The sequence below is a fragment of the Vombatus ursinus genome, unplaced genomic scaffold (genome assembly GCF_900497805.2).
Source record: "Vombatus ursinus unplaced genomic scaffold, bare-nosed wombat genome assembly UNPS02000577.1, whole genome shotgun sequence".
NCBI lineage: Eukaryota > Metazoa > Chordata > Mammalia > Diprotodontia > Vombatidae > Vombatus > Vombatus ursinus.
In genome coordinates, this window is record NW_020940355.1 from 28,398,150 (window position 1) to 28,421,321 (window position 23,172).

At 34.9% G+C, this 23,172-nt stretch overlaps 1 protein-coding gene across 5 annotated transcripts in view; it reads left to right on the plus strand.

The window, feature by feature from the left end:
* WWP1 (WW domain containing E3 ubiquitin protein ligase 1) overlaps positions 1-23,172 on the plus strand; it is a 112,045-nt gene that overhangs the window by 66,771 nt on the left and 22,102 nt on the right. For all 5 annotated transcript variants that reach the window (XM_027842434.1, XM_027842552.1, XM_027842617.1 and 2 more), the window contains 5 exons: positions 12,433-12,487; positions 12,591-12,675; positions 12,813-12,941; positions 22,312-22,384; positions 22,473-22,544. In XM_027842434.1, the coding sequence (XP_027698235.1) occupies positions 12,433-12,487; positions 12,591-12,675; positions 12,813-12,941; positions 22,312-22,384; positions 22,473-22,544 (414 nt within the window). The remainder of the gene's footprint in view (positions 1-12,432; positions 12,488-12,590; positions 12,676-12,812; positions 12,942-22,311; positions 22,385-22,472; positions 22,545-23,172) is intronic.

Sequence of the window (23,172 nt, forward strand, 5' to 3'; positions counted from 1 at the left end):
TATGCTTTATTAGGATACTAGGAGTCTTGACTGGGTACTAAGTCAATAAAATTTTATTAAGAGCCTGCCATGTGCCAGGCACTGTGCTAAGTGCCAGGGATACAAAAAAGAGAGGAAAAACAGCCCCTCCCCTCAAGGAGCTCGCAATCTGAGCTCCTTTTAATAGAAAGACAGTATGTAAAAAGAAGCTTAAATTTGAGGGTGGGGAGGAATGAGGGGCAAGCGGTTACCCAGCATTGGGGCATGAAATCCAGAGAAGTACATCCTGGTGGAAGATGAAAGCCTCCTTAAATGCAGGGTCTGGGAGAAGCTCTGCACTTTCTATCTTGTCCAAACAGAGGGAGGAAGGTGTCCCAGGGGCAGGGAGTACTGAGGAGGTATGAGTTCCTGGGTTGGTGATGAGAGGGAGAATTCAGTGCTTTTGGGCAGCACAAAAACAGAGAACCTGAAAGTTACGAGGAAAAGAGTATCCACAGTCAGCAAAAGACATTAGGTGATTGGGTGGAACAATCTTTTTACTCTTAGCAGGCTTCCTTCCCGTTCTACATGAGGAAGAAAAGGACAAATCCACTCTTGTAGTCCCCATGCCTCAACTGGCTGGTAATTTGAATAGAAACATTCCTAAGATTGGCAGTGTACATGCGAGATTTTTGTTGTTTCTAGCCATAGTTATTAATAATAATAACTCATTTAAATTCACTCTGACTTTTGCCTCATTCTTTCTTCATAATAATCCTGTGAGGTATTACTATTACAAGTATTACTATCCCTGTTTTTTTCAGGAGAATAAAATGAGGCTCTGAATGGCTTAGCACCTTGAATGTGATCATATAACTAATCACAGTCTGGGGTGGTGTTCAAACCAAGTTTCCTGAATTCAAGTCCAGTATTCTTTCCCCTATGCGACATGTATGAAACAGACTTAGACCAATGTTGCAGTTTTGATGTATATATAGCTTTTATTGTATTTACAGTACCGCTTAGTAAAGGCTAAAGAGAATGAATAAACAACCTGAATTATAGAATATTTTAAAAGAAATCTAAGTTAATCTGTAAGCCTCACTTTTCTCATCTGAAAATGAGGAAGATTGTCAATGGTTTCTAAGATTACACCCAAATTTAACATTGTGTTAAAGACATAACTCTAAATAGATATTTGCTTTCCAAATAGAAGTCTGCTGCTTGACCTTATTGAAGGACTAGATAACTCAAATGTAATTAGCATCCATTTATTTATAGTTCATGCCCGTAGTCCTCAAAATAGCTTACTTTTCTTCGAGCTAAATATGCCTCCTGAAACTTTATTTAGAGTACTTAGAGTACTTCCTGAACAATTATTTTTTTAAAATAAATACTGCTTAGTTAAACTTCAGGCTGTCTCAGATTGCATTATCACAGAGTCTGAATTAATGATATTTTTCAATACCTGTATTTGAAAAAAAAAATATTTGAGCCACGGAATATCTGAATTCTTGCTCTATTTGGAGTTCTATAATGCTCTAGCAATATATAAAACTAAAAATATCTCTGACAATGCTTTACCTAGTCCTAGACAATAATGTTACACCATGGAAAAGTGAAATATTTGTTTTATTTGAATTAAATTAAATCACTTCTAAGTGTATAGTTCCATGTGGCAAAAATGTTATATATATATAGAGAGCAATTAATCTTTGAATGAATGAATGTATGAATGAATGATAGATGATATATATAGGTAGACATTAACCAGAAGCAGCTATCACTCAGAATATTAAGTCACAAGTATAGAGAGAATCATTTCCTGAGAAAATATAAATTTACTACAGAAAAAAAGTAAGAGAGAAATATTTCCTTATTTATATCTCTTTTACATAAATTCCTGAATTCTTACTAATTTAATTTTTTTTTCTCTTGTCCTTATGTTACTGCAGTCCTTTAAAGGTTTAGATATTTCTTTGGTATGGCTACTCCCTACTTTGATAAAAATCATAACCCCTCCAGTACCTTAGTAGTTGGTCTTCATGAGTTGTTGTGGACAAAATAATTTAAATCTAGATGAATGCCCTGGTGATGATGGGCCTCCCAACTTAGCTAGGCCAGTCACTGTCTGTTGCTAAGTTAGTCTTTTGATTTGGGAATATTTTGGAACATATTTGCTTCTCTATAAACAGTATGCCTTATAGACAGTTTACCACAATTTCTCAAGTTTATTTAGTTTTTAATTTAAAGTAAGTGATTAAAATATAAATTATTCTGATGTAAGAGAGGTAGATGTTATAATTATTAAATATTCATTTTCAGTTTTCTATTCTTTAGCTGTATTCCATTTCTTTAGTATTTGTTTCTATAACAGCAGGTAATAAGGCTGTTCAAAAGCATATCTTTCCTGTAACTTATGAATTTGAACAGGTGTGCCTGGAATTCAGTAACAAAATACCGATAAAAAGTTACTGCCAAATTTGTGATTCAGGAGTACATTATTGTTCACTTCAAAGTTCCGTGTGTACTTCAGAACCTTGAGGTTGGGGAGGTATTGTGGTAGACTAGGAAGAACACAATTTAAAATTAAAAACCTCGGGTTCAAACCCTTGCTTTACCAACTGTGTCACTTAATCTTTGGACTTCAATTTCCTGATCTACAGAATGATATGATTGGACCAGATGGTCTCTAAGGTTTTTTCTGGCTCCAAATTTGTGATCCTTTGCCTCTTAGAAGAAAAAAAGGTTACTTTTGTTTAAGTATAGATAATAAGTTAATCTCAGTTTTTGCAGTTGCTTTGAGAAATGGTGATTTGAAGGAAAAATTGATTTGAATCATCTGAGGAAAGAGTTTTTCGTATTTTCTCCTTCAGAACTTCATGATGTTCTCGAAGCTTAGCTGAAGATAGTGTTGTGGATCTAACAATATGTTAACTTAACCTATGTATCCTTGATTAACATTAGCAGAAACACTGCTTCTATAATTAGTTCCTTTAATTTCTCTCTGCTTTGCATTGCTGATCTTTCAATGAGGTGTCTTATGTAAAGGCCCCAGGAAGTCTGAGGGAAGATTCTGAACACAGAGGTGCTATCTCAGCAGCCCCTTTTAGAAATATCTGGAAACCTTAGTTGTCCTTTAAATGAGATAAATCCATTTAACTCTTTCTTTAGATTTTCTAGGTCAGATGCTTAGACATCTACAAAGTAATATGTTAAGGTAGCAAGATGGTGTAATGGATGGAATGCTGTACCTAGAGTCAGGAAGGTCTGAGTTCAAATCATACTTCATACATTAGCTCTGTGACTCTGGGCAAGTCATTTAACCTCCGTCAGTTTTGACATCTATAAAAAGGAAATAAAAATAGTACCCCCTTCTCAGGGTTGTGAGGATCAAATGAGATAAATATTTGTAAAGCGCTTTGCAAACCTTAAAGTGCTATATAAATGTTTTGCTTGTTATTATTACAGGGAGGATTTTGATCCCATTAAGTTATTGGGGGGCATATATCTCCTTTAATTCCCCAAACAATTGTGATTGCAACATGACCAATTTTCTTTTTCTTTTTTTTTTAACTAGAAATAGAGTACAAAAGGTGTTTTGTGTTTTTTTCCCCCTCCAATTTTGACTTAATACATAGGTTTTTCTTTACAAAAGCAAGATTTGTCAACTTGGCCACTTAGAACAGTGCTTTACGTAGTAATTCAAGTTTAAGACTTGATAATCTTCATAAATCTCAGTGATTCCTTTGTGGATTTTGATTTACCCTAAACATGTGTGCACCTATATACAATTCAATTCACTAAACATTTAGTAAGTGCCCTACTATGTGCCGGACACTGTGCTCAAGGCCTGGAATATAAAAAAGGGCAAAAGACACTCTGTGCCCTGGAGGAGCTTACAACCTAATGGAGGAAACAACATGCTAACAAATATATACAAAGCAAGCTTTATACAGAATAAGTAAGTAATTAAGAGAAAGAAAGCAATTAAGAGGTGTTAGGTACATACCTGTGTGAATACATGTATACATATTTATGAATTTTTAGAAAGATAATTTAAAATTTACTATGGGCCCTTAATATTTAAAGGAATCTCCTGTAAAATAAAAACACATTTCACAAAAATGAATACTATTCATGTACATGTCTCCCTATTTGCTCATTTAGCGATAGCAGGATGGCACATTGGATAATTTGCCTGGCACATGGTAGACACTTAAGTGCTCATTCCCCTCCCCCTGTTTTTTTTTCTCTCTCCTGAATTTTTGTATATCAGGTTTGCTTAAAGCAAAGGGAGGAAAAAAGTAACTTGTTTTAAAAGAGCTAAATCACTTGCATTTTTGTATATTTATGTTTAGGGTTCTGCTTCAATAAAAATTTATTTTTTTTGCCCAAGCTAGTCATTTTTGAAGGCTGGAAATTATTCTGAAAGTCACTGTATAGTAAAATCCAACTTATCTGGCATTTGGACTTAGAGCAGCTTCAGTCGTCCTATGTTGTACAAACTCAAAAGTAAGAGAAATTATTCTGATTACAAAAAATAACTCACAAAATCCATGTACATAAAAGCATGTTGGCTTAATTATTGTGAATGCAGCCAAGATTACTCATTTAATAATCTTGGTTATCTGGTTTCCTCTAGATTTTTTCAGTTTTTCCCTAGGTTACAACAGGAAGCTTGGATAGGGACTGCTAACAGCCAACTGCAGTGAGAAATTAACAGCTGGCATCAGATAATGAAGACAAAAAAAAATAATCAGAAAAGCCCAGAAATTTGAGACTATTTATTGTAGGGGCAGACAGTCTTACACATCTTAAAATTCCATGAGTGTATCACTGAATTACAGCACAGTGTAATGATTGATATTCGTAGTCAATGTAATAATGAGCCTAAGTAATGAAGACAGGTTGGAATTATGTTCCAAATTATCTGTTTAAAACAGCAAAACCTGTATAATATGTATTAAAAAATTATTCATCAAAGTATTTAACTTTTTAAAGTTTCATTACTTGAAAAGAGGCAAGTTTTATCCGCAGGGAAAATAAATTCATTCAGGAAACTCAATTCACTGTAAGTATTGGTTAAAGGAAATACTGCTGTATGAGGTGACAGATATGTCCAGTTATATATTGTTGTTGTAATTATGTTCTTTTAGGTGAAAAAATAGTTAAAAGCATCTTTAGAATCAGTTCTAGTGAATTATTTGGATGTCAGTTAAGTAATTCCGCTTTTTTTTTTATTAAACTACTCCTAACTTTAGTGCCTTTATGATTTAAAAGTTATAGAAACTTCTGAAGATAATTGGACTAGTGTAATGACTGCCTTCTTTTGGGTTACTAATTGATTAACAAAGTAACAGATTTTAAAAATCTATTAGTCACACATAACAAATTGTCTATATTTTCCATTTCCAATACCAAACATTTCTCTTTTTGTGTAAAAATTTTAATAGAACTGATACAGCATAATTTTAAAGCCAGTCCATTTTCTGGCTCTACTTAGATGTTTGGAATTCAGTAGATTTTGCTCATCTTGAGCAATAGAATTTGTATTGTGTCATAGAAGTTAGCACATTTGTGAAACCTTAAAGGACAGACATAAAAGAAATGTTTCTAAGTCAATTATGTCCTGATGGCTTCCAGGATTAAGATGTTTTGATTAGATTCTTTTTTAACATTTAATATTCAACTTGAAATATTTTCCAGATTTGTTATCTAGTATAATAAGATGTTTCTTTAAAAAGTTCTTATTAGCAACTTGATTTTTAAAAAAAATCTCATTTTTCTAAATGTTTAAGAATGCTTAGCCTTTTGGTTATTAGAAAAGGCTTTTTAATTATTCTGATAGTCATCAGGGCATCCTTTGAATAAAAGATTTAGTAATAATATCCTAACTTGTGTATATTCCTGAATAATTTTCATGTAAATAAATGTAATGTTCTGAGATGGTAGTAGGGAAAATACTGTTACAAATTCTCAGATTTACAAAGGAAACAGTAGTTTCATCAGAGAGCTTTGTGTTAATAGTATAATATATGCAGTAAGCTTGAAAGAGAAGAATATTTCCAAAACATCTAGCAGGTTTCAGAAGAATCATTAATCAACAGTTCTAGAAGTAACAAAACAGATTCCTGCATTGGCCATGTTAAAAAAAAACGATCTGTACTTTTGAGTCCATCGATCTGTATCTGAAATTGGTTAGCATAATTCATCATGGGTCCTCTGAAATAGTGGTTGGTTATTGCATTAATCATTGTTCCTAAGTCTTTCAAAGTTGTTTTTCTATATTATTGTTAATCAAATGAGATGATAGTTATAAGGCACTGAGCATAATGCCTGCTACCTTTTTCTCGTTATTTAAATTGTTCTCCTGCTTCTGGTCACTTTACTCTGCCTCAGTTCATACAAGTTTTCCCAGGTTTCTCTGAACCTTTTCATTATTTCTTATAGCACAATAGTATTCTTTCACATTATTTATACCATAATTTATTCAGCTATGCTTTGCCATCACAAAAAATAATAGTTACTATTAATGTTTTTATACATACGGATCCTTTTCCTCGTTGTTCTCTTAGGGATACAGGTCTGGTAATGGTATCACTAGGGCAAAGAGTAGGCACAATTGAATAGCTTTTTGGGCAGAGTTCCAGATTGCCTTCCAGAATAACTGAACCAGTTAACTGCTTCATCAGTAGTGCATTAATGTACCTATTTTTCCACAGTCCCTCCAGCATTTGCAATTTTCTTTCTTTTTTTTTTTAAACAACTTTGTCAGTCTGATGGATATGACATGCAGTGCAACCTCAGTGTTGTTTTAATTGGACTTTCTCTAGTTATTAGTGACTTAGAGCATTTTTTCATGTGGCTATTGATGGCTTGGATTTCTTCCTCTGAAAAATACCATTTATCATTTGGGAAATCTAATCCCATATTTGTAGTTGAATAGAATTGTTTGTAGGTCAGAGTAATTTTGTAAACTATTCACAAGGCTTTATTTATAGCAGGAGTGTCTCTCTGTGAGACTTGGAGCCCTAAAAAGCAGCACTGGCCCTAATGGAAATCTTTCTCTTCATAACTTTCAGTGAAGGGAAACATAAAATTATCTAATTCATTATTATTCCATCTTTTGCACAAGAAAAATAAGTGAAACTTTATCAAATGTTTTGCTAAAATTTAGGTTTGCTGTTTAGCTTTCCTATGGTCTACCTGGCTAATAACCCTGTCCAAAAAAAAAAAATTCAGTATTTTATTTTTCTCCAGTTACATGTAAAAACAATTTTTAACTCTTGTTTTTAAAACTTTGAGCTCAAAATTCTCTCCCTTCCTTTTTCCCCACCTCCAGCCCCCCATTGGAAAGGCAAGCAATTCAATAGAAGTTAACATATATAGTCACATAAAACATATCTTTAATAGTCATGTTGTGAAAGAACATAGACAAAAAAAAAACCTCAAGAAAAATAAAGTTTTAAAAAAAAGTATGCTTCAATCTGTATTCAGACACCGTAAGTTCTTTCTCTGGGGATGAATTGTATTTTTCATCCTAAGTCCTTCAGGGTTTTCTTGGACTGTTGTATTGCTGAGAATAGCTCAGTCATTCAATACAGTATGGCTGTTACTCTGTACAATTTGCATCAGCCCATGACAATTCTTTCCGGGTTTTTCTGAGAGCACCGTGCTCATCATTTCTTACAGTACAATAGTATTCCATCATAATCACATATCACAACATATTCAGTCATTTCTAATTAATGGACATCCCCTCAGTTTCCAATTCTTTGCCCCCAGAAAAGAGCTGCTATAAATATTTTTGTGCATATAGATCCATTTCCTTTTTGGGGTTTTTTTTTCCCCCCTCTTTTGGGATACAGACCTAGTAATGATGTTGCTAGGTCAAAGGGTATTCATGGTTTTATAACCTTTTGGGCATAATTCCAAATTGCTCTACAGAATGGTTGAATCATTTCACAACTCCACCAATAGTGCATTAATGTCTCATTTTCCTCACATCCCTTCCAGCATTTGTCATTTACCTTTTCTGTCTTATTAGCTAATCTATAGGTATGAGGTAGTACCTCAGAATTGTTTTAATTTGCATTTCTCCAATCAGTAGTGAGTTAGAGTACTTTTTCATATGACTGTAAATAGCTTTGATTACTTCATCTGAAAACTGATTATATCTTTTGATTATTTATCAGTTGGAGAATGGCTTTTATTTTTATGAATTTGACTCAGTTCTCTATGTGTTTGAGAAATGAGGCCTTTATCAGAGAAACTTGCTTCAATTTTTTTTTCAGTTACTATTGCTAACTGTATTTCCCTCCATACTGTTACCCCCCCGTTTATTCTATTCTCTCTCTCCTTGCACCCTGTCCCTCCTCAAAAGTGTTTTGCTTCTGACTATCCCCTTCCCCAATCTGCCCTCCTTTCTATCACCCTCCCCATCACCTTTCCTTCCTGCTTTCCAGTAGGGTAAGATAGATTTCCTTACCCAATTGACTGTGTATATTATTCCCTCTTTGAGCCAATTCTGAGAGTAAGGTTCACTTACTCCCCTTGACCCCTCTTCCCCTCCATTTGTAAAAGCCTTTTCTTGCCTTTCATACAAGGTAATTTACCCCATTCTACCTCTCTCTTTCTCTTTCTCCCAGTACATTCTTCTCTCATCCCTTAGTTTTATTTTTTAAATATCATCCTTTTACATTCAATTTATACCTATGCCCTCTGTCCATATAAATTCCTTCTAACTACCCAATAAGGAGAAGGGTGTTATGAGTTACAAATATCATCTTCCCATGTAGGAATGTCAACAGTTTAAACTGATTAAGTCTCTTATGATTTCCCTTCCCTGTTTACCTTTTTCTGCTTCTCTTGAGTCTTGTATTTGAACGTCAAATTTTCTCTTCAGCTCAGGTCTTTTCATCAAGAATGCTTGAAAAGCCGCTATGTCATTTGAAGAATTATACTCAGTTTTGCTGGGTAGATGATTCTTGGTTGTATTCTTAGCTCCTTTGCCCTCTGGAATATCATCTTCTAAGCCCTCTGATCCTTTAATGTAAAAGTTGTTAAATTTTGTGTTAATCCTGACTGTGGCTCCACTATACTTAAATTGTTTCTTTCTGGCTGCTTGCAATATTTTCTCCTTGACCCCTTGAATTTGGCTATAATATTCCTGGCAGTTTTCATTTTGGGATCTCTTTCAGGAGTTGATCAATGGATTCTTCCAATTTCTATTTTGCCTTCTGTTTCTAGAATATCAGGGCAGTTTTCCTTGATAATTTTTTGAAAGGTAATGTCTAGGCTCTTTTTTTGATCATGGCTTTGATCATAGTCCAATAATTTTTAAATCATCTCTCCTGGATGTGCTTTCCAGATCAGTTGTTTTTCTAGTGAGACGTTTCACATTATCTTCTTTTTTTTTTTTCCCAGTCTTTTGGTTTTGTTTTATTGTTTCTTGATTTCTCATGAAGTTATTAGTTTCCATTTGCTCCATTCTAATTTTTAAGGAATTATTTCCTTCATTGAGCCTTTGGACGTACTTTTCCATTTGGCAGTTCTGCTTTTTAAGGCATTCTTCTCCTCACTGGCTTTTTAGACCTCTTTTGTCATTTGACCGTGTCTTTTTTTTGCTTATTTTGGTGAGGCAGTCAGGGTTAAGTGACTTGCCTGGGGTCATGCAGCTGGTAAGTTTCAAGTGTCTGAGGGCAGATTTGAATTCAGGTCCTTCTGACTCCAAGGCCAGAGCTCTGTCTACTATGCCACCTACCTGCCTCTCCTAGTCTGTTTTTTAAGGTTTTTTTCTTTAGTATTTTTTGTGTCTCCTTTACCTTGTTGTTGACTCGTTTTTCATGATTTTCTTGCATCATTTCATTTCCCAATTTTTCCTCTGCCCCTCATACTTGATTTCCAAAATCCTTCTTGACCTCTTCCATGGCCTGAAACCAATTCATATTTTTCTTGGAGGCTTTGGATGTGGGAGCTTTGACTTTTTTGCCTTCTTCTGGATGTGTGTTTTGATTTTCCTTGTCACCATAGTAACTTTCTATAGTCAGAGTTTTTTCTGTTGTTTGCTCATATTCCCAGCCTATTACTTGACTTTTAAGTGTTTGTTAAAGTAGGGCTCTGCTTCCACAGTGGAGGATACACTATGCCAAGCTTCAGGGCTTTTGTACAGCTGTTTTCAGAGCTAATTCTAGAGACCTGTACGTTTTTAGTTCTTCAAGGTGGTGTGATCTAAGGAGAGGTATTTACTACTCCCCTGGCCTGTGCTCTGGTATGTGAGTTATCACAAGCACTTTTTTGTGCCCTAGAATTGTGAGGAGGGTCCCTTGTCCCTTGCTGCTGCAAGCTCTGCTATGCTAGTGCTCCTCCTCCCCCTGGGACTGCCACCCAGGACTGTGACCCAGACCTGAATATGGGTAGGGCAACAGAGTCCAGCCTCAGTGCTGGCAGAAAGACCCTTGTAATCTCCTTCTGATCAGTTGTTCGACCCCTTTACTGTCTGTGGGCTGAGAGCTATGGAAGCAGCTACTGCCACTGGTGATTCAGTCACTACCAAGGCCTGCTCCTGATTTGCTGGGGCTAGGGCTGGGGCTGTGCTGGCGCAGTCTGTGCCCAACTGTGCTGTACTCTCACCCAGTTGTGACAGACGTATCCACAAGAATCTACCTCTCAAGTCACCAGTCTGAATTGGTTGATATGCAAATAGAAGAAATTTTCTTCTGTGTAAATTTAGATTCTGTGTCCAGCTCTACCAGTCTAAAAATTTACCTTAGAATCTCATCTCAAATTATTCTAGTTAGATAAGAGATAATCTTCTTGGGTCATATTTTTCTTTTTCCCTGAGCATGAGTCATTGGAGAAGTTAGTTTGAAGGAGGAACAGAAAAGCTGCATGGTAACAATAATCTTAATTTTCTAGTTGACAGGCAGGTAATTTCAACAGCGCAGATTGGTTTCTGTCTGAACTGCTCTATGTATACATATAAAAAAATACCCTCATGGATAAATAAACATGGATCTCATCTAAATAGAAGTTATTCTAAGGTTTTCCTCCTTTCTAAGCAGTTGATTATTAAATTTCAGTTTAGAAATTTTCCTTTTTTTGAATTTCTAATGTAAATTTGTTTTGAGAAAACTATGCTATAAGTAAGATCTATACCTAAATGAGAGTATTAATGTTTTAATATTGCTTATTTAACATTGTGATGTTTAATAAGGGCTGTTAATATGATGTTGGATAATTAAGGGCCTTTGCTGCTTTTAACAGTGTATATTAATAAAAGTATGTAAATACAATGTGATACATAATACATAGATAGCTTTTTACACATTGAAAGGCATAATTGAGAAATTTCTGATTGCTCAGAGCGATGCTGTAAAGACATTTTATTTAGTATCTTTTGATTTTAAAGTATTCTCAATATTCCATGGGTGCCAGAAAAGGATGAAAACTAAAAACATTATGTATATTGATTACTTTGATTTTTGTGACCTAGTCAAGGACAAATGAAAAATTTCTAATTCATATTAATAATCTATTATAAAATACTATATAGTACATTGTTAAACATTTTGCAAAAATAATAAAAATATGAAGTTAAATGCCAAAGTGTTTAAGTATAAAATATCCTGTAATCAAGAAATGGATTTTCAAGTAACAACAATTCTAGATTTGTTTTATTCTTTTAAATTTTATTTTTATGAATTGAACCTTTTTTTTTCTCAGTGAGGATCCATGCCATTTATAGTAGTTGATATTTAGAGGCTTTAAGTCATTGAACTGTTCATCTCAAATATAGCACCTTAATACTAAGCTTTCCTCTGTGTGTGTGTAGGTGTGTGTGTGTACTCTAAGATTTTAATGCAGCAATATGGTTCTTTTGCATGAATTCTCTCCAAGCCCATACTTTAAATCACTGAGTTGGTGCCTTCCCCCCCCCCCCAAATATTATGTTAATTTTAGATATAAAATGTTTAAGAAAAACAGTCTGAATTAACTGAGTTCAAATAATCTTAAATTTTTAATGATCATTAAGGTAGTCATTTTAAATTGTTTTTTAATAACAGTGTGATTTAAAATTTCACTTATATCTATTTTAAAAACTATTTTCTTTTAAACATTACAGTATTTTCTTGTGTCTTCCTTTTCCTACTTTCTCCCTTTTCCACTCTGTTTTTGCAGAATGGTCTTTTGGTAGTTTTTGTTGCCCACATATTATGTGTTCTTCTATTAGGGAAATAAAAATTTTGAGAGCAGTCTCTACAACTGGTCAACCATTTTTACCACAGATAACATATTTTTATGGGAATCTTTGCTTTCAAATTCGTTGCTCTGTCCAAATGCAAATTTGCATTGAAACAATCTCAGGCACTATGAAATTAAATACCATTTCTAGGTTTCAAGATTTTTAAATTATTTTTTAAATAAAGAACACATTCACATACTTGGTCTTTTTTTTCTGTTCTAAATCAGGCTTCAATGTTATCTGCAGAAAATGATCCTCTTGGTCCTTTGCCACCTGGTTGGGGTGAGTTAACATGCTATTTCTAAAGGTAAATAAAGATACTATATGATATAGGACTCTTAAATACTTGTTTTTATTATTCTCTCTCTCTTTTTTTTTTTTTTAGAAAAAAGAGTAGATTCAAATGACAGAGTTTATTTTGTCAATCATAACACAAAAACAACACAATGGGAAGACCCAAGAACTCAAGGGTGAGTGAGAGTACACTGTGTTCAATTTGTGCTATATTTGGCTTGCCTGTATTCATTGAAAATATACTGAAATAGCAGTGGAAATTTTTGATGGTCACAAATCATGTTTATCTTCTTGTAATAAATTTATCTTGCAGTTTATTACCTGAAAGTCCCCTTCCAGAGGGCTGGGAAATCAGATATACCAGAGAAGGTCTCAAGTATTTTGTTGATCATAACACAAAGACAACGACATTTAAGGATCCTCGTACTGGGAAATCCTCTGTGTAAGTGATAAAGGTTTTTTTTTAAATATTACTTTTTGGTTTTGGCAAAGCATCTAATTTAGTACCTGAGAATGGTTAAGTAGGTTTTAGTTATGTTTGTGATATAAAATCTATAGCAATAATGTTTTATAAATTTGTTATTGATGGAGAATAATATACAGATTTTTCTAGGTAACTAAAGCAAAATTCGTCAATAGATATTTGACCATTTATGTTCAAAGTATTTTATCAAGTGGTATAAAGATTAAATAGAAAAATGAGAAATAGTACCTGCCTCCAAGGTCTGAAGACAGAAAAACATGACTCAAGCTCAGAGACCATGCCCAAATATCATTTTTTTATGTCCGAATATAGGGTAAAATAAACATATGCATTTCTCTTACATAGTTATCCTGGGTCCTCTTTGTTCTGACCTTGTGACTTAACTAAAAGATATATAAGATACAAACAGGAACTGCCCAGCTCTTTTATAACTGCAGACACCCCACGAATGTTCTCCTGGCCTCTCCCTCCTTTATAATCTAGAGTAACTAAGCAACTCAGGGCCACTTTTAAAGTGCTGCACTTAAGGGAAAGAAAACCACATACATATATGAATATAACAGTCAAAAGTAATTCAAATAAGAATGTATACCTAGTTTGGTCCAGTTCCTTTGGTATCTAGTATTCACATTTAAGGAGCAGTTAGGTGGCACATTGGGTAGAGTGCCAGGCCTGGAGTCAAGAAGACTCATTCATCTCCCTGAGTTCAAATCTGGCTTCAGACACTTACTTAAACTGTGTGACCCTAAGCAAGTCACTGAACACTGTTTGCCTCAGTTTCCTCATCTGTAAAATGAGCTGGAGAAGGAAATGGCAAACCACACCAGTATCTTTGCTAAGAAAACCCAAATAGGGTCACGAAGAGTTGGACACAACTAAAATGACTCAACAGCAACAAAAACTCCATGACAATACAATGGCAAGTATCCAACTGTTGTTGAGTATGTGACTCTGAATTTAGCTAATTTGGTTAACCAATATCTGAGCAAAATTTTTTTCTACAACAGCTCAAAGTGGTAAACCAACCTTTGTTTGAAGACCTTCAGTAAGAAAAGCCCACAATACCTGTCCAGACATCCTGTTCTTTGGGATAGCTCTATTTTAGGAGTTTTTCATAAAATTGAGACTAAATCAGCTTCTTTGTACTTCTGTTAGTTGTATGTCGTTCTACCTCTGGACACTGTATAGAATAAGCCTAATTCCTCTTCATTGTGACAATCCTTTAAATACTTGACAACACTATCATCTCCTGATAAATCTTCTATTGTACATATCCCCAATTCCTTTAATTAATTCTTAAGGGACATGATCTTAAGCTCCTTTATCATACTGTTTGCCATTCTGTGTATGGTTACTTTCAATAGCTTTACTAGAATATGGCACCCAGATTAATGGGAATAGAAGGGAAATAGTAGATACAAGTGGCATTACAAAGGAAAAATCTAAAGGGAGGACTGAGTGTGGATTCATTGTAAAAGAAGCAGCCAAAGATTCTTGAGGTTTCAAAGGTGGCTAAGTAAAATGATTATACTTTTGACAGAGTTAATAACCTCCACAGGGGGAATACAGTTTTGAGGAAGAAGATGAGTTCAGTTTGACCTGCTGATTTGGGGTAGCCAGCAGGCAATTGGCACTAAAACTTCTAAAATTATATGAATTCTGATACATTTCAAATCTCCCAAAACACAGCTTTGCATTACTTTAATTTCTCAAATCTAGCGTAATGAATTTGATTTAACCTTTTCTTTTCAGCTAATTACTGTGATTACAGATTTTTCCTTCTCTCCCTCCCAAATTTATTGTCTATATTGAAAGGGTAGTATCTCAGAATGTCTTATCTTAGAAATAAAGTCAACTTCTTGCTATTTCTATATCATCAATGTCCTGATGATTTGACTAATTCAGCGTCAAACTTTCATTTGTTTTAATCTGCCAGCAGCATACATGAGCAAAGCCCCATAACATATAATCTTGAAAGCACAGAAAATGCAACAGAACTATAGTAAAGATCAGCATTAGCTGTCTCAATAGCAGGCTAGAAAATACAGATTTCACAACACTGGAAAGAAAGACCAAAAAAAGAACTTGATGAAGTCTGGTTAATACACTTGACTTTCATTACCATCATAATTCAAGATTTTATTATTAAAAAGATGATTTGGAAGCATCTAGAAAGCTGAATATTTAACTCCAAGAGACAACACAACTTCATCAAAAACAGATCATTCCAGATTAATCTCATTTTCTTTTTTGATAAGTGACTAAGAATTGCTCAAGGAATTGCTGCAGACTTGGTACACTTAAATATTAGCACAGCATTTGTCAAAGTTTCTTATACTGTTTTGGTGGACAAGATGGAGGGACATGGGCTAGGTGGCTTCAGAACTGGTTAAGTAATGATACCCAAAGAGTAGTGTTTTAAGGACCCATGTCAACATGAAAGGAGCCTGCAGAATACCCCACTGATCTGTCCTTAGCTCTGTTGTGTTTGTCATTGGGAAGAGAGGCAATGTAGTATAATGGAAGGATGGCAACTGACTTGTGTGCAGGGCAGGATGCTAAGTACTGTGGATACAAACACAAAAATGGAACAAACCCTATTCTCAAAGGAACTTAGATCTTAATGGGGGATATAGCATGTAAATATATGGATATATGCAAGATACATACAAGGTAACCTTGTAAGTGAAGGCATTCACAACTGTAGGGACCAGAGAAGGCCCTTTGTAGAAGGTAAAGATTGAACTCAATTGGGGCAGCTAGATGGTGCAGTGGATAGAGCCTCGGCCCTGAAGTCATGAGGACCTGAGTTCAAATCCAGCCTCCAGCCAAACATGTGACACTTACTAGCTGTGTGACCCTGGGCAAGGCACTTAACCCCAATTACCTTGAAAAAAAAAAAGTGAGCTCAGTCTTTAAGGCAGCCAGGGATTCCAAAAGCCACAATTTAGGACAAAGAGCATTCTACAAATGGGGGACATTCACTATGAACACTCAGAGATAGAATAAGACATATCCTGTGTGACAAAGAAGTAGGCTAATATGGCTGGTCTATAGAGTACAAGGAGACTAAAAAGGTAGGATAGGGCCAGGTTGTATGAAAAGCTTTGAATGCCTAGAGGTAATAGTCACTGGAATTTATTAATTAGGGGAGTGACATGGTCAGACCTGCACTTTCAAAAAATTACTGTGTGAAAGGTGGATCAGAGGGGAGAAATCTGAGACAAAGAGATCAGTTAGAAGGCTTTTGCAACAGTCTAGGCAAGAAGTTCCTTGGGTCTGAATTAGGGTATTGACGATGGTGAAAAGGAAACCTATACAAAAGATGTTATGGATATAGAAACAGCAAGCTTTGACAACCAGTTGAATGAGTGGAGTGAGTAAATGAATAATAGATGATGACATCTGAGTTGCAAACCTGGTTAACTAAAAGGATGGGATAAATTTGATAGAAAAGATAACAACTTCTGTTTTGGACATGTCACATTTATGAAACCCTGAGGATGTCAAGTTTGAAATGTTCATTAGGCAATTGTTGATATGTACCTGGTGCTTAGAAGAGAAAGTAGAAAGAGATAATGTAGATCTTGGAGTCTTCTGCATAGGGATGATAACTGAACCTACTAGAGTTTATGAGATCAAGTGACAGTGTATAGTAAGAAGAGGACCCAAGATACAACTTTAGGATATACTCACAATTAGTGGCTTTGACATCAGTGAAGATCTAGTGAAGGAGACATAGAAGAAGCCATAAAGGTAGGAGGAAAACCAAGAAAGAACACTTGTCAGGGAAACTTAGAGAAGAGAAAGTGTCTAGAAGGTAATAAATGGTACCAGATGATGCAGAGATGTCAAGAAGGATTAAATATTGAGAAAAGGCCATTATATTTGGTAATTAAGAGGTCATTGGTACCTTTGGTGAGTGCAGTTTGAGTGATGAGATTGGAAGCTAGAATTCAGAGGATTTAGAAGAGTGAGTAATAGAAATGGTGGTACCAAATGTAGAGAGCTTTTTCAAAGAGTATGGCTGAGAAGGTGAGGTATAGAACTGGCCTGCACAACATATGGCCTGTGGGTCGCTTACAGCCAGCCAAAGTATCATGAGCAACTGTCACGGAGCCTGCAGCAACCAGCCATTGTCAGTCTGTCTCTAGTCTAACCTATCTGCAGCCCAAAGAAGTTTAGCCTATTTTAGTATTGGCCCCTACCTACTGCCAAGTTGTGCAGGTCTGATATAGAAGGATTGTGAATATGAATGATAGGATCTAGTGAGGGTTTTTTTTTTTTTTAAGGATGGGAAACTTGTTTGTAAGCAGCAGAGGAGGAATCAATTGATAGAGACTGAAGATCAGAGAGGAAAAGGAAGAAGGAAGAGAGAGAGAGGATGTTGTAATCTGTTGGAGAAGAAATAAAGGGATTAGATCAAGTATGAATGTACAGGGGTTGACCCTGGTGGGGAGAAAGGGCAGCTACTTTATCATCAGAGACTAGAGTAAATGAAGAGAAAGCAGAGGGTGATATCAGAGGTGTACAAGATGAAGAAAGGCAACTCATCACAAATGACCTTTATTTTCACAGTAAAATATGAGTTGAGGTCCTCAATTGGGGGTGCAGGTGCTATAGGAGGCTTGAAGAGAGAAGAGGAGGTTTGAAACAGTCACTGGTGAAAGGCATAAAAAATCATTCTAGGAAGAGTAGAAAGAATGTCTTCTTGCAGTAAGTTAAGATTGATTAATATAATTTTATAGTATCGGCAGTCTTGCACAATGTCTTTTAACTGTGTCTTTGTATGTGTAGGAGCAAAGAAGGTGGATGATGGAAGTAATCCAGGGTTGGAATTTCACAAGATCTGGATGACAATAGGACAAGGGATTTGAGAGTACAGAATTGAACTATTCCACTGAAAAGTTGAGATTAAGAAGGAAAGAGTATAACCAGAGTAGGAGTAATTTCCTAGGAAAGTATTAAGGTCACGATGAAGGTAAAGAATAGGTTTAGGAATAGTAAGGCTTTGGAAGTGATGTAATAATAGAAATTCAAATGGAAAAAATCAGAGTTGTTGAAAGTTGCGTTCTTGTGACTTTCCCTTTGGTGGAATAAAGGAGTGGGTCACACAAGTTGAGTAGATTAAAGAACTAGAAAATTAGGATATTTGAGAGAATATCCACATGTATGTTAGAGCACCATATTGTGAGGTCAGAAATTGGAGTGGGAAGGGAAACTGTTTCAGAGATGAAAAATAGAAGGTTGCATTTGAGGCATAGCAGGGTATTGGATCATAAAATGCATGGAGAGTAGAGTATAAGAAGCCTGGAAATACAGAAAAAGACCAATTTGTGAGGAGCTTTAAATGTCAAAACAAGAGTAGCTATTTTATCTTGATGGCCATGGGGAGCCCCTGGATTATTGAGCAGAAGGGGTAATGTGGTCAAGCCTTCACTTCAGAAAAATTGCTTTGTTAGCTTAAAGAGGATAGATTGGAGTGGGGAGAAACTTGAGAATTAGAGACCAATTAGAAAGCTATTGTAATAATCCAGGTGAGAAGCAATAAGGAACTAAAAGAGTTGTTGGATATATGAGTCCAAAGAAGGGGAATGTATTTGAGAGATATTGTAAAGAGCAATAAAATTTGATAATGGATTCCGTATTTGGGTAGGGACCTTATGATTGAAGTCAGAAGGCAAAACAAAATTGTAATTTAATGGTTCACAGGTTCTCCATGATGGTACAAATAAGAGTTAGTGAAATTGGTTTTATGATACATCCAAAAGCAGCAGGAAATAAACATTCCATTGAACCGTTGATCATCTTGCATTGCAGTACTCATGATAAGCATGAAAAAACACAAACCTCCTTCCCCAGTAGCTGTACCACAACATGAAAATGATTATAGTTTATATGCCAGCATTTGTAGAGAAAGAGGATTAGAGGAATTCTACAAATAAATAGATCCTCCAAATTAAGTCAAAATATACTTTAATATTCTGTAACTTTAATATGAAGGTGAGCATCAGGAGACAATAAGAAAAAAATTGGAACACATGGTTCAGGAATAAGAAATGACAGAGGCCAAAACTTATACCATATTAAAGTCTCCTGTATTTTAAGTATTTTCAAAGGGGTTGTCAGGTGATAGACATATGAAGCACTGAATAATGTTGCAAACTGAAGTTGATAATATTTCTTGGGAGTCCAAAAATCTACATTTATGCCAGATCAGTGGAAGGAATAAAAATAGAAGATGTGGTATACAACTCAAATCTAACCTGACTGGTTAAAACAAACTCTGGACACCAAAAAAGTGAACACAAGGTAGAACAGGTGTTGACATAGACTTTCCATTTCCTAAGAAAACTTGATCTATGTAAATCATTGACCACAGCAAGAAAATAAAAAACCTAGAAATTGCCTCTTCTAGCAGACATTGGTGCTCACAAAGTACAGATAAATGGCAGCCATGGATAATACTAGTTTATAATAAAAACTTGCAAAATCTTATTGAGAAAGATAACGAAAGGTTAAGATCATCCTCACCCAATGAGACTGAGAAACAATGGGCATAACTATAGAAAGGTGATAGATAAGAAACTTCTCAGGCCATCTTAAATTGGATCATCCCTAGAGCATTTAATAACATCAGTAATGATAGCTAACATTTTTATAGTGCTTTTAAGGTTTGCAAAGCACTTTACAAATATCTTACTTGATTATCATGATAACCCCTAGAGATAGGTGTTACTGTCATCCCAGTTTTATAGATGAAGAAACTGAGGCAGACAGAAATTAAGTCACTTGCACAAGGTTGCACAGCTAATAAGTGCTAGGACTGGCTTTGAACTTGGGTCTTTCTGATTCAAGGTTCAGCGCTCTATTTACTGTGCCACAAGACAACAAATATATCCCCCAGAAGGAAAAAGTTTGCCAAGATTTCTGTAACAAATTCTTTTCCATCACTAACAATTAATCTACCATATTAGGAGTCTTTGATATGTTCCATGAGGAAGTAGAAATGACACTAAAAAAAAATCAAAGATTAAATCATGTTAGATACCAAGTATATCCAAGCTGCTTGCAACCCAATTTTGAGGGTATTGCATTAATTCTCAAGTTATAAAGAGGGAAAGATGCCAGATGATCAGAAAAAATCACAGACATTAACAAAAAAAAAATTAAAGAAAATGTCAGTAGCTACCAATAAATACCTATTTTCCCATCTCTGTAAAATTTTTGAAAATAATATGCACTTGTATTGCAGGAATTTTTGATGAGAAGGGTATAGATATGCTTTTGCCAATGATATTTAACAGCAGTTGTTCAGTCATTTTTCAATTATGTCTGACTCTTCGTGACCCCATTTGGAGTTTTCTTGGCAAAGATACTGGAGTGGTTTGCCATTTCCTTCTAATGCTCCTTCTCTGTCTCATTTTTAGGTCCTTATCCACGTCCCACCTTCCATATATGGGTCTACACCAAGGCTCTTTGGGGCTATCCTAGATCAAAAATGCCTTTGACTATAGCAGCATAGATTCAGAGCTAGAAGAGATTATGGGAGCCATCTGGGTCCATGTCTCATTTTATAGATGACAAAATTGAAGCCCAGAGAAGTTAATTCACTTTCTTCAAGTTCACATAAGAGTTAAGTGACAGAAATGAGATCTTGATACCCAATTTAGAGGACTTAGGGGTTTTTCTGATTTTTTTTCTCCTGCCTTTCCTTTTCTCCCTTCTCTAAACTCTCTCAGTAATTTCATCCACTTTCCATGTATTGAACTCTGAAATGAATATATCCAGTACTTATATCTGACCTGAGTTCTATTTCCTCATCACCACTTAGCTATCTTTTGGACTTTTCCACCTCAGTGTCTTATAGACATCTTAAATTCTGTATATCTAAAATGGAACTTATTGTCTTAACCCCCAGATCCATTCTTCCTCCCAAGGTTCCATATTTTTATGTCACTACCACATTTTCATTCACCTATTCTCAGAGCCATATTTGACTCTGCACTCTCACTCACTCCCTATACCCATTTACTTGCCAAGTCTTATCAATTCTACCTCCACAAGAAATCTTCCATTCATCTCCTTCTGTATTTAACCAGTGATCACTTTAGTTCAGGCCTTCATCATGTCTTCGGTAGCAAGGAGCTACCGAAATAACTTCCTATTATTCTCCCTGCCTCTAATCTCTTCTCTTTTCAAATACATTTTGTACAGATGCCAAATTGATATTCCTAAAGTGTAGGTTTAACCATGTTATTCCCTTGCTTGAAAAGCATCAGTGGTTCTGTAGACTCTAATATAAAATATAAGTTCCTTTGTTTGGCATTTAAAGTCTTTCACAATATGGCTCCAGCCTGTCTTTCCAGATGTACTGTACATTAGTCTCCTCATGCACTCTAAATTCCAACCAAATTGGTGTACTTGTTGTTCCCCATAAGTATCATTTCATCTCTTGACATAAGGCAGTTTATTCTCAATTAAATGCAGCACAGAAGAACCATTAACATAAACTACTTTTTCTATGTAACTCTTTGTCTCATAAGTATAACTGTCTAACATAAGCATATATTTCTTAGTTACAAATATAAATTGGAGCAATAATAAATGTGACTTTAGAATTATTTCTAAATCCTCTACACCTCAATGGATGGATTCACAAATTACTTTGACCAAGATATTTCACTGCTTCATACCAGCCTCCTGAAGATGAGCTACTCCAGAAGGAGCCGGACTGCAGCCAAGGTGGACAGAGTCTTCAGGATTTGCTCTCTGCTGACATAACTCTTGTGATCTTAGTGTTCACTTCATACCACTTTGAGATAGTTGAGTAGGACTTCTCCGTTGCTATAGTAGCACCCTCTCTCTGAGAACACTTAAGTCAAAGATGAAGCTTTTTTAAAAATGGAATTATTGTATTTTGATTTAGAATTTTGTAAGCTCCATTAGAACCTTTTTTTTTTTTTTTTTTTTGGTATTTTTCTTTCATTTTTATATGCCTAACATTTGGCATGATACTTTACATGTAATAAATATATAGATATATGTTAAATTAAATATTGAAAATTGAACTTAATAACTTACATATTTAAATGTAAGAAGTATTAGCTTCTCTTTGCTTGACACAGAGTAGAAGCAGGAAAAGTATGTTGTTACAGTTACAGAGAAACAGATTTTAACTAAATATGAAGATCTTCCTAATCAGTGAGTTCCGCATTACTAGAGATCTTCAGGTAGAAGCTGGGTGAGATTAGACTAGATGAACTTTGAGGTTTATTCTAACTCTGAGTTTATATGATTCTACTAATTTATTTTTTATTTCATTTAGAACTAAAGGCCCACAAATTGCTTATGAACGCAGCTTTAGGTGGAAACTTGCCCACTTCCGTTATTTGTGCCAGGTACTAAAAATATGGCATTCATAAAGATATTTGTTTTTGTCTTTATATAACATATATGTATATTAAGTGATATTACTTATATTTCTAGTCTAATGCACTACCCAGCCATGTGAAAATCAATGTGTCCCGGCAAACATTATTTGAAGACTCTTTCCAACAGGTAAGATTATATTTAATATTACTAATGTTAAAAAAAACTGCTATTGTTTTATTATATCATGCATTTTATAAATATTCAGATACTCTTTTTTAACTTATAAATCATCTAGCAAACATTTGCTTGAACATTTATTTCGCTTGATGTGCAACATTCCATCTATACCTGTATTAATAGTGATTTAGAGTAGTTATACAATGAATTTTGATTTATCATTCAAGCACTTTGAGATGTAGTGTCAGGAACCTTCATGAAAATTTCTCTTCTCCAGATGGAATATAATGTAACTTACATTCAAATATTCCTATATTCAAATATTTAGTAAGTATCTTTCTCTCTCCCTTTTTCATCATACATTAAAAGAAAGACTATTAAAGCAGCCTGAAGATTATAATCTTACCTTTAAGTTGATTGAATTTGGCCTAAGTACTGCGTTCAACTCTTTCCCTCCAGTTGGTTTTGTAAAACCCTAGCACTTGAGCCAAGAAAATAAAAGGAAAATAGTATAATTTAGCCTAAATGCAGTCTCCATCTCAGCAAATGTGTTGCTGATTTTATAAGGGAAAAATTTTTTCCCTTTAAATTATGACAAGATATGAGTCTCAAAATAACAACTATACTACTTATTAGA